The sequence below is a fragment of the Amborella trichopoda genome, chromosome 7 (genome assembly GCF_054954075.1).
Source record: "Amborella trichopoda isolate Santa Cruz 75 chromosome 7, AtrichopodaSantaCruz75HAP2 v2.0, whole genome shotgun sequence".
Taxonomy (NCBI): Eukaryota; Viridiplantae; Streptophyta; class Magnoliopsida; order Amborellales; family Amborellaceae; genus Amborella; species Amborella trichopoda.
Window position 1 is genome coordinate 10,338,193 of NC_142342.1, and position 12,245 is coordinate 10,350,437.

The window sequence follows — 12,245 nt, forward strand, 5'->3', positions numbered from 1 at the left end:
TTTGATTGATTTGAAACAGAATCATGTTAAGAAACCATGCAAAAACAAATTCAATTTGCTGCTGTTTTTGTATCTGAGAAACAGCAGCTTTTTTCATTAATGTTGATTAGAAATTTCACATGGCTTGATCCAAAATTGCTCCAATAATCATATGTCTAAGAATTCTTAATTCTTTTAGAAAGTATTTTAGATCAAGATCATTAGTTATGTTGATCGTCTTGCTGCTGGTTTTGAAGCAGTAACTGCAGCACCCATGAGAAACAAATGTCATTAATTTTAGATAAATATTGCTGATTCTTTGTGATCAAAATTTTGATCAATTTTATCTTGATCATGTTAAATAGATGTAAAATTTATTTGATTAATAAAATCACATAAGTTAATTGAGGTTTTCATATGGAAATGATCATGTAAATGCAGCTGTTTTTTGAATCAACGTTGAGCACATATTTGGATCCATGTTCAATCACTCTTTGATAAATCTGTTTGCAAAATCTTTAGAGATTTGTTTTTGCTGATCATATCACGATCTCATTGATTATGAGATTAAAGATTTATTGCTGCTGCTTTTTAGTATGTTACATTAGCATATGGATCTGTGCTTCATATGGAACATATATGCTACAAGAAATTGATATAGTCTTGAATCCATTCTTTGATTCACTGCTAGATTTGATATCAGATAAAGTAGCCTCAAATTAAAGTATCAGCCCATTTGCTCCCCTTAGCGCCCCTAAGTGCTTGATGAAATAGAATCTTGCTCAAAATGGCTTCTGATAGATGTTGTGACCATTGACAAAGTTGGCAACTGGACTTGAGGGCTTCATTAGTGTGTACAATAGACTTTACGAGGTAACTATAAAGTACTTTCAAGGCTTCTCGATTTTTTTCCTCAAAGCTCCACTGAGATTGAATTTTTTGCAATTATGCATGGTCTTTGTTATATCTCAATTATGCCTTACTTAAAATTGAATTAGAATGAATTTACTGTTGCACAATTTCACAAATGAATTTGTTGTTGACTTTAGAGTTGTAATTGTATTCAATTTGAATTGGGATTTAGCCCTGAGTTCTGTAGTGAAAGTTTCTAGTAGTTTAGATGATGAGACCTTCTCACTCATGGCTAAAGTTCCTATCCATTAGAATCTTGATAGCTAAAGTGCCATTTTGACTACGAACGCCATCAGATGGACGTGAAAAATGACTGTTCTGAATGGGGAACTAGAAGAAGAAATTTGCATAAGGCAACTTGAGGGCACCATATAGAAGCGAAAGGAAAGTTGAGTATGAAAACTTAAAATTCCTTTTATAGCCTAAAGCAAGCATCACGACAATAGTTTATGAAATTCCAATGACTTGGTTAAAGCTAATTTTTTCCCAAACTAGGAGGATTATGGCATATATGTCAAGGTCAGTGGGATTGATGTTGTATTCATCTCCTTACATGTGAATGACATGCTGGTTGCCAATAGTTCAATGACCGTCTCTTGGATACAAAAGCCTTCCTATTGCATAATTTGATACAATGGATCCTAGAGAGGCACCATATGTCCTGAGAATGAAAAATTAGAAGAAATATAACATAGAGAAACTTATTGTAAGAAAATCCTGAAAAAATTTTAGATGAAGGATTGTAGGCCGATATTGAGAAGAATACCAAGTAAAGACTAGCCATTTGTCTTAGAGATATAGATGGAAAAGAAGCCATGTAGAGAATTCAATATAGAAGTGTCATTGGGTCACTTATGTTGGGGACCAGATGAAATTTATCTTTTGTTGTGATTATGATTAGCAGGTTTCAAAGTAATCCAGGCATGGAGCACTAAAAATCCGTTAAAAGAGTTCTAAGATATCTAAAGGGGAATTGTTGATCTCATGCTTACCTACGGAGAACGCTTGGATATTCTGATAAAGAGATACACCCATAATCTAAGCCACCTAATTTCACAGCTAATAGTCAAAAGGCAATCTTAGCCACCTAATTCCACATCTAATGGTAAAAAAAAACCTTTAACTTCCTTATATCATAAGTAAATGCTTTAGTGATATATACTTTCACCATATCCACCTAATACCTTTCCTTATGCAAAATACCTAAAGAACCAAACTTTTATTTTCAAGAGATGTAATCCGGCCTTTTATGACCAACAATCATAAACCGTATTTTGATTAAATTATTATTATTTTTTTGACATAATTTCTTTTTTTTTTTACATAATTTCTCAAATCACGGAGAGGAAATTATTCTTCCATATCCATAAATAACATTGTATGAACTGAGAATTACGTGATAGAATTGTATAACTACAATAAGACACTAAATTCGGAAGGATGTGTACGATTAAATAAGTCCCTTTTTTCCTGCTGAAAAGTAATTCTAAGATTTGCAATTTCTATGAAAAAAAAAAATAGGTCAAGAAAATAAATCCCTGATCAATGTGCAGTTATCCCACCTAAATCAAATGGACAAAGAATACAACACAACAAAAGAAAAAATAACCATCAAAAAGTGCTCTGACTTCTCTTAGGATTCCAAGTATGTATAATATCTTTGGGATTCATTGCTTATGTGATTCAGATCACTATTAATTCTTGTGGTTTTGAAAAGAGATAAAAAAAAAAGAGCCTCACCTTTTTATCTTCTCATTCTCTCTTTTTAAATCTTATAAGAACCCATTGTTTTGTTCTTGTATCCTGTCAAATAGCTTGGTAGGCATGGCTGCATCTAGATTTCTACTCTTGTTGTGTTACCTCCTTGTATTTCTTCATGGCTTTGCTGGGGCTTCCCATATCCTCGAAGAGCTCAACACAATGGAACCCACGTATGTGAACCAACAACACAGAACAACTTATCACTTTCAGCCTCCCAAGAACTGGATGAATGGTATATATATTTTTTGTAATCTATCATATTATCTACTTTATTTGACTATATGGACTTGAGCTCCTTGAGTTTTCTGACTTTGATTTGTTTGATATATGTGGCAACCTCAACTATAATTTCGGGTGCTTGCGCATTGATTTGCAGATCCCAATGGTGAGTTTCTCCATTTTTTGCAGTTCTTTTTCTTTGTATTTGTGTTGGTTAAGCTTTCAATTTTTTTCCCTGGTATTTTTGTTGTGTAGGCTTTGTTTCTATAATTTTGTTTTTGATCTTCATTCTTATTAAGGTGAGATTTTTTATGGATGAGAGAAATCTATGGAGTTTCCTTTTTTGGGTCTTCATCTTTCTTCTTTTTATAGTGAGGATCTGCATTTTTTTCCATTATTATTTTCTTCTTTTGTTTGTTAAAAGAAGATTCATTTAAAACTAAAGGAGGAATCAAATTTTCATTCTTCTCCTTCATCTTTTTTTTTTGGTTTTAAGTAAAGATACATTTTTCTTCTATCTTATTTTTTTGAATGAATGCAATCAAAATCTTCTTCTTTTTCTTTTGTGTTTATAATGAATTGCAATATCCTCCTTCACTTTGTTCTTCTTTTTTGTCTTCTTGCAATAAGAGTAATGAATTCCCTTGGAATTAGAAAAACAGAAAAGGAGAATTCTTCCATTGCTTTTATTGTATCCATCCACTTCTATTCTTATTCATTGCTTCAAGTGGTTTTTCATCAAATAACTCTCCTCCCCATCCTATTAATATAATTTCTTTTATTCTCATCTTGTTATTTCTTTTTTTCTATCTAATGGATCATTGATCGAGAATTTCAGGCCCCATGTACTACAATGGAGTGTACCACCTGTTCTACCAATACAATCCCTACGGTGCAGTGTGGGGAAACATAGTTTGGGCTCATTCAGTGTCTACTGACCTTGTCAATTGGCAGCCTCTCGAGCCAGCTATTTACCCAACCGCTCCCTTCGACATAAAGGGTTGTTGGTCTGGTTCAGCCACTATTCTCCCTAACCATACGCCAGTCATCCTCTATACAGGCATAGACACACAAGGTCGTCAAGTCCAAAACTTGGCCTTGCCGAAGAACCTATCAGACCCACTTTTGAGACAGTGGGTCAAGCCGGCTCAATATAACCCGATCATTGTCCCAAATGGGCTCAATGCTAGCTCTTTTAGGGATCCAACTTCGGCTTGGCTTGGAAAAGATGGGCATTGGAGGGTGCTTGTTGGTAACAAGAGGGGTAAAAGGGGCATGGCCTTGCTGTACAGAAGCAGGTATGGTTTCTTAGATCTTTAATTTTGGACTGCTGTTTGCTCCCTTCTTTTTGGTGATTGCACCCAAAAGGCGGTGGGATATTAAATTTATAGGAGGTTTTCCAGAAACATGATTGTCCACATGCAAAGTCCCTCTGATTGAACATGTAACTATCGTCTTATAAAAGTAGTTACACGTACGATGAGGGCATATAACTCGTCTTATAAAAATAGTTATATGTAACATGAAGTTTGAATGTTAGATTCATTCTATTGAGCATTACCTAGCATATGCATCTTCTTGGCCTTGCGAAGAAGCCATGAAAAAGTACACTGGAAAAAAGACTCTGCTAAATACTTTTCTTTTTTCTTCTTTTTCTTTGTCCTAAAAAGAAGTTGCGTTCTAAAATCTTTTTAATATTGTCTGACAATCTTTTCCACTAAGCTAAGAGAATGTATTGCCTGACTTGGGCAAAAATAAATTCCCCAAGAGCCACCAATACAAGGGAGGGTGGATACTTTCATATTGATAGAGATAAAAAATTACTAATCTTGAATTATAATTTACTAAACAATAACAGGGACTTTGTGTGGTGGGTAAAGGCTAAGCACCCTCTTCACTCCTCAAAAGACACAGGCATGTGGGAGTGCCCCGATTTCTTCCCTGTCTTAAAGAAAGGGCAATTGGGCCTTGATACTTCAGTTAACGGCCTGCACGTCAAGCATGTGTTAAAGGTGAGCTCTCTTTTTCTTTCCTTGGATATAGATAGAGATGAAAGGGATCTGATGAGATTAGAACTCCTGATGTTAAATTATGATCTTGATGGCTCTGTACATTTTGGTTTTTAAAACACTAGATGGAAAGATACAAAACATACAGCTTTCACGCTCAAGTTTCGATCAATGCCATGTTTGGTACAATTTACCCTTTATCTAAAGGGATGAATTGTGAGGAATTGTATTGTACATGTATGCCAGTTCTCCATGTTGCATCAACTTGATTTTAACTTTAGGAAAAATATTATGAAATTATCAACTACCTTTAAAATCAATAACATAGACTATTTAGCTAATTTTCCAATGTAATGATTACTTTTGAAAACTTATTACACTTAAGTATGTCTTCAATTATACTCTTAGGAAGTGCCCGACTTGCTCTTATTATATTTTTGGGGGCATTTGGATGTTGTGGTTACTAAAGTTTACCTAAGTACCCTTATTTCACTATCATTTTTTTTTGAATCTTGGTATAAGCAAGGACATTTATGTTTTTTGGCTTAGTTGATTTAATTTTAACAAAAATGCAACCGCTTGTTCTCCGTTCCAAATCGCAAACAAGACCTTTTAATCAGAAAACATGTTTTGAGTTTGGAATATGGAGCTGGTAAGCAACTTTTGCGAGTCAAACTACCAAAATTCTAAACCTAGAAAATGGTTTTTTTTTTAGTGAAAAAGCACATTCATTCAGGATATTTAAGTAGTTAAGCCATTAGGATTGAGTGACTTAAGTATATCAGATATCATTATATTATCATTTATATGAGTAATAAGGGAGATTTGTGTATTTTCTAACAAAATTCTTGAAGTGGTATCTAAATGAAAAATACAAATTTAAAATTAACCACTTTTTTAGTAAAATAATTTATTTAACTACTTCATTGATGGTTTTGAAGTGATTTGACAATTTTAAAGATATTTTCCCCTTTTTTTTTCCCTTTTGAGTGAATAAGGTTCTTATTAAGTCAAAACAGGCTTCATAGGAAAGAAGAATCCATCATATTAACAGTTATAATTGTTATGAGTTGAGACTTTCCCCTTTCACTTACATTAAGTAACGCAAAATAGTATAATAGAACAAAGATACAAATCTTAGCTTATTAGTTTTCAATTGTTTATTTAATAAGTTGGGCTATCGTCGGAAAAAATACATTTTTATGACTTATTCTCTTTTTAAAGGTGAGCTTGGATGATCTGAAGCATGACTATTATACAGTGGGTACCTATTTACCTTATAAAGACCGGTACGTACCAGATAACTCATCAGTTGATGATGGGACCAGTCTGCGTTATGATTATGGAAAGTTTTATGCATCAAAGACCTTCTTTGATGGGGCAAAACATAGGAGGATTTTATGGGGTTGGATGAATGAATCTGATAGTGTCAACAATGATGTTGCCAAAGGCTGGTCTGGTGTTCAGGTACATTTAATGACAGTTTTGATAAACATATTTAACTCTTGTAGTTTTTTTCGCTCTTTTCTTGTTTCATTTATATTGCTTTCTTTTTTCATGTTTTTTTTTTTTTGAAATAGGCAATTCCAAGGACCCTTTGGCTAGATAAAAGTGGTAAGCAATTGGTGCAATGGCCAATTGTAGAGATTGAGAGCTTGCGTGGTAAGAAAGTTGATATCATTGACAAAGTGTTGGGCAGTGGCTCAGTGGTGGAGGTTCTTGGTGTCACGACTGCACAGGTTGCTTGTGTTTCTTAAAGCATTTCATGTTCTTTTTTAGTTATTTTTTCTTCTCTTGTTTGTTTTTTATGGGTAGCTTCTTTTGCTTTTCACTAAGTATTTAATATTGGATTAGTTAAATAATATTGGATTAGTTAAATAATATTGTGTATTAATATTAAGATGTATGGTTAAGTGTTTTTCACTTAAATAGGTACCGCTTTCTCATAGACATACATTGATCACTGGGAAAAGCTAACTGGTTCCTCACAAAAATATATAAAGCAAAGCATTAGGAAAGGCTGGGAGCTTCATTCTTATAAACAATATAGAAAAATAGTAGTCTAGTTAGATTCCTCTGGCAAACAAACAAGCCCTTTATGCTGCTAATTTTCCAACCATTTTATACAGGATTTTTTTGTCTTCTCCTTATTTTCACCATTTTATCGGAGACTGTGTTATGCATGTGATGGATAATTCTTCTCTTTTGTTATTGCCTCTTGTTGGTAATAGTTCTTGCTATTTCAATTAAAAAAAATGATGCACGCTGGTTTTCCATTGGTTTTTTCTTAATGCCCAAAGATTTTATACTCCCGACTGTCCATTTACTCCATTGGGTAAAACCCAATATATGAGTAGTTTTAGGATCCCAAATTGGGGGGATTTATAACCTCTTCAACCCATAAAATTACCTCAGTAGAAATAAGAAAAAAAAGGAAATTCAAATTTAACTCTCTATGTACTAGGGAGAAATAATGTATCAAGATTTTAACATATACTATCCAATTTCCAAAATGGCAAAATCTAAGTGCCTAAAAAACCCAAAATTCATGATTTATCTGTTGAAAATAATCATGATTCTTGGGTGGTTCCCAAATTTTAGACTGAAATCCCAAGTAGGTCTTTTAATTGTGGGAGTAAATGTGCAACATATGCTCTCGCAGGATTATAGTATACGTGCTTTTTTTTTTTTTAAAATCAATAATTGCTTCAATATCTTGTAGGCTGATGTAGAGGTGACCTTTGAGCTTCATAGCCTTGACCAAGCCGACATTCTTGACTCAATGAGCTTGACCCAGCCTCAGCTCGTTTGTAGCAAGCTGGGCTGCTCTAACACCAAGCAAGGGGGTGGGTTTGGACCCTTTGGGTTGTTTGTGTTGGCCTCTAAAGATCAAGAAGAGCGAACTGCGGTTTTTTTCCGAATCTTTAAAAAGGCAGGAAACCAACATGTGGTGCTCATGTGCAGCGATCACAGCCGGTATGTATGACTTCCCATCGCAACCCAAATAAAATAGTAATTTGTACTTACTTCCTACTAAGCATTCACCGATAAATAAAAATGGGAAATTTATGAAAACATTTCTGAAAATTGGACAATTTAACTTTCTGCTTTGGGAGTAATTTGATAAAATTCAGGACCCATTTTAATGTGTTATTTGAGGGATTATTTGAAATTTGATCGGAAGAATGATGGTTTCTTATTTATAAATCTTCTTTCTTTGAGTCATGCTTTTTTTTTTTGTTTATTTCAAGGACCCAAAAAACTATAACAAGAGGGATTTTAACAACATGTGAATGACTCTATCTCTCTCTCTAAATCCATCTCTCTCACATCATCGTCTCTATCTCTCAAAACTCTATCTCTCTCTCGCATCATTGTTTCTCTCTCTCAAAACTCCACCTCTCTTCCTAAAACTCAAACTCCATCTCTATCTAAAACTCCATCTCTCTCTCTAAAACACCATCTCTCTCACACACATAAAAAGGTGTGCTCGTGTTCGAGCTCAAGTTAAACCCCTTGGCTAGTAACCTCACCGAGAAGCAAAGAGAGAGAGATGGAGTTCTAGAGAGAGATGAAGTTTGAATATGGTATCATTTTAGTGTTTGTTTGGGTAAAAAATATATAATTAAAGATATTCAGGGGTTTGTAAGATACAAAAAATGAAGACCTTTTGTTGGGGATTGTAAGATATAAACAATGGAGACATTTTACTTACAAGTAATATTTTCAATTCTTGAATCTCATGGGATATGGAAGTTAAAAATAAAAGATAAAGAGATATTTTCCCTCAATTTTATTATCAATAATTAACTAATGAAAAATAGAAATACAGGTCATCTTTGAAAGAGGATGTGGACAAGACTGCATATGGTGGCTTTGTGGATGTGGACTTAGCCCATGGGCCCAAGCCCACGTTATCTCTCCGGACACTGGTAAATTGCCTCTTTGATTTTTACTATGATCTTTTGAGGTTTTACTTTGATTTTAATAAGTCTTTGGGGAGTAAGATATAAAAATAAAACGATGTTAAACTGAAATTTTTTTTATTAATGGTGTATGTCTTCGATTGGATCAAGGGTAATAATGATCTTGTGCTTGATTCTTTTCTAAATCCGGTCCTTTTCCTTACTAATATTTTTTTATTTTGGGCAATTTGGGGGAATAAGGTAATAAATAATACTTTATTGTTGGATTTTGGGCATCTCAGAGTGAAATAAGATAATAAATCATGATATGAAGTTTGATTTTTCAAAATTTGTTACTATTTTGAAGGATTTGGTAATAAAATATGTATTCAAACTAGAACATGGTAATAAAATGTATTAAAAGTGTTGTGTTGCTTTGAAAGTAACCCATACTTCCTTTTATAAAATAAAATAAAATAAAATTTTAGAAAATTATTTCCTACCCATTGGATAGGAATCTTTAGTGTTGGAGATTCATCTTAGAGATGGATGTTTGTGAGTCAGCGTGTTGGAGAGTCCGCTGACTCACAAAACACTTTTTCATCTTGTAATAGATTACATATTACACGATTATTTACTTTTGATACAGGCAGGTTACAATTATTTTTAGCCATTAGATGTGAAATCCAATAGATTGAAGTATCACAATATTTTGAAAATTTTATTTTGGCCATTGTTTTAATCAATAGCGCATCTTCAACTGCCGATTTTCAATAATGATTGTGACTTCTTTTTGTCACAAAAAAAAGTCTTCTTGTATTTTTTTTTTTTGGGTACTTCAGTGGAGAAGATATGTCCCATCTAGGGTTGAATTTACCCGATTCGAATCCAAAACCCGAAATTTAGATTTTATTCAAATCCAAATATCCAAAATATAAATCCGAATTTCAGATCCATATTTTAGATCCATACCTGGATCAGGATCCAAAATGTAGATACCAATAATTATCTGGGTCCGATCCAGATAATATTTTTAAAGTTTAGAATCTCCTCCGTTTATGAAAGATGGATGGTTGAGATTAGATTTTATCTCTCTTTTGAAATGTAAAGTTGCGGTTTCTCTCAGCTCCCTGTGACTCTCAATGTGCAACTGTAAAGCCATCTGTCTCTCATCTTTCTCTTATCTCGATACTTGCTTGGCTGCTGCCCCAATAGCTGCACTTCAAACGCCATAGCTGCTCGAGCCCCTCCTCCTATTTATCCATCTTCCGCATTTACCATTCACCATTTATCAGTAAAATCCATGCCTGAGAATAGCTCGTCTTTCTTTCTCTACCTCTAACACCCCATTTTGTTGATGGATCCTCGAAATTGAGCATTTGGGGTGTTCTAGCTGTCGGATCTCTCTTCCTTTATCTCTTGAACTTTCGATTTTTGAACTGTCGCTTTTGGGTGCTGTGAAATTCTAGGTTTCCATGTTCCAATTTGTGGGTTTTTTAATTCTCCAAGGAATAAGGAATAAAGCTCTGGTGGTCTTGGATTTAGTGCAAGAAAGGGTTAATGATTCGTGGGTTTTCAGGGTATGTGCACTAAATGAGGCCTTTTTGGAGTTTTTATGAAGTTTCTCTCTTTAAGAGTGAGGCCCAATAGAGCGATGGGTTGGTTCAGGCATGAGATTTTTGGGGTGAGACGATGGATGTTTGGTGCTTTGACGAAGTTTCTCTCTGAATGATTTGGGGCCCAATAGTGGGAATGGTGCAGAGGAAAGGAGAGAAGGCGTTCTCTGGTTTAGAGATATTGGTCGCTATGCACGTGGGATTTCTCCATTGTTCTAATCCAAGCAAACCAGGTTTTTTGAATATGTGATCGATTCTCTCTAGCTCTTTACTTTTCGCAATTATTCTCTCTGTAGATTTTTTGATGTTTGCTCCATTTTAATCTCATTTATCTAGTTAGACCTTGGGCTTGTTTTGGGGCATTTGAAAATCTTGATCCTGATTTGGAACCAGATCGGGATCTATATATTCAGGATCAGGTCGGATCTGAATCTAATATATATTATTTGGATTCGGATTGAGGTCTGGGCGGATCAAAACTCAATCTGAAAAATTCTCACTCCTACCGGTTTTTTTTTTTTTCAATAAATTAAGGGCTTACATCTTGAAAGTGTTAATTAGAGTAGGTTACCACGACCCCAATCCCCTTCCTGTCTCATTGTATTACATTACATTTCCATAATGTGTGAAAGTGATATGTTGATAATTGCTTTGAAATAATCTTTAATCTGACGGTGGCAGATCGATCACTCGGTGGTAGAGAGCTTCGGAGAAGGCGGGAAGACGTGCATATCTTCTAGGATTTATCCAGTGAAAGCCTTGGGAGAGAATGCCCATCTCTATGCCTTTAATTACGCGCCTGCCCCCATCACCATTTCGAAGCTTAGTGCATGGGATATGAGCACAGCGAAAATCAATTAATTATCTCACAATATTGTTATTATTCATGAAAGTTAATTTTTTTTCTTTTCTCTCTAATTTTAATAATTGTTATTTGCTTGGGCAGTTGAGTAGGGGATAATTATCTTTATTTTGACGTATATGGAGGATCTGATTCGCCATTGTGAATCTTTAACTACCCATTTTGAATATTGACCATGCATTTTAAAAGGAAAGAGATGTGAATCTTTTATTTGGTTCTCTATGACTTGGAAGCTGTCTCTTTTCTTTTTGCTGGGATAATTTAATATTTTTTAGTTGGATTTTTATATGATATGCATGACTTGGGAACGGAAACTGGCCATTGGCCATTACCGGTCTGGGTGACTTGGCCTAACCAAAAGGTCCTGGCCAGGCACAAAAAAGGTTAAAAAAATAAAATAGAAAACCCAAAACATATGAAAATTATATTTAAAAGCATAACTAAATAAAATACATCCAACGAGATTAAAAAATGTTGTAAAAATAAATAAATTTTGAAAAATCAATTTGTGTTTAGAGGTATTTTAAAAATAATTTTTAAAAGTAGAAAAAAGATAAAAATAAGTATTTGTAGTGAAAATACTTACCAATCTTTTTCAAAACAATAAAACATTAAAAAATCTATTACAAACAAATTTTTTATTTTTTTGGGTTAGATATATCTATATATATATTAACCACCCTACCCGGCCATGGTTAGTAGCCGGTTCTGGGTAACCTAGCTAGGTCCAGGTCGACTTGGCCGGTTTTCCATATATGAGAAAGTGCCTTGTCAAAGTGTTATATGTCATACGTCCCTCATAGGAATTACTTCGTACGATTAAACATGAATTTTTGACCAATTGGTCGAAGAAGTGATTAAACTTAAAAGAGCTAAAATGGAAGCATAGATTCACATGGAATTGATTCCGGCGATTATGGGGTCCGAGTTGAGGGTGATTTCCGATTATAAATGGTGTACAGTTATAAAAAATAATTACAAC

The 12,245-nt window shown here is 34.2% G+C and overlaps 1 protein-coding gene across 4 annotated transcripts; it reads left to right on the forward strand.

The window, feature by feature from the left end:
• Window positions 1-817: 817 nt before the first annotated feature.
• On the forward strand, window positions 818-11,483 carry LOC18444063 (beta-fructofuranosidase, insoluble isoenzyme CWINV1). 4 transcript variants are annotated; one of them, XR_002282613.2, is made up of 11 exons: window positions 818-852; window positions 2,706-2,884; window positions 3,029-3,037; window positions 3,710-4,169; window positions 4,730-4,883; window positions 6,105-6,347; window positions 6,461-6,619; window positions 7,603-7,856; window positions 8,713-8,812; window positions 10,365-10,634; window positions 11,083-11,483. XR_002282613.2 is itself a non-coding variant. In XM_020673539.2 (11 exons), the coding sequence occupies exons 3-11, from the start codon at window positions 2,716-2,718 to the stop codon at window positions 11,260-11,262; spliced, it is 1,728 nt and encodes a 575-aa protein (XP_020529198.1). In that variant the 5' UTR covers window positions 818-852; window positions 2,445-2,536; window positions 2,706-2,715; the 3' UTR covers window positions 11,263-11,483. The 4 variants fall into 4 exon arrangements, 3 of the variants coding, with proteins under 3 accessions (XP_020529198.1, XP_020529194.1, XP_020529200.1); XM_020673539.2 differs by lacking the exon at window positions 10,365-10,634 and adding an exon at window positions 2,445-2,536; XM_020673535.2 differs by lacking the exon at window positions 10,365-10,634.
• The last annotated feature ends 762 nt before the right edge of the window (window positions 11,484-12,245 follow it).

Excerpts from the sequence above, each read along its gene's own strand:
- LOC18444063 (XM_020673539.2), top strand. The coding sequence starts at position 2,716 with ATGGCTGCATCTAGATTTCTACTCTTGTTGTGTTACCTCCTTGTATTT. Across the intron at positions 4,884-6,104 it reads ACGTCAAGCATGTGTTAAAG|GTGAGCTTGGATGATCTGAA; the intron begins GTGAGCTCTCTT and ends CTCTTTTTAAAG. Across the intron at positions 6,620-7,602 it reads TTGGTGTCACGACTGCACAG|GCTGATGTAGAGGTGACCTT; the intron begins GTTGCTTGTGTT and ends AATATCTTGTAG.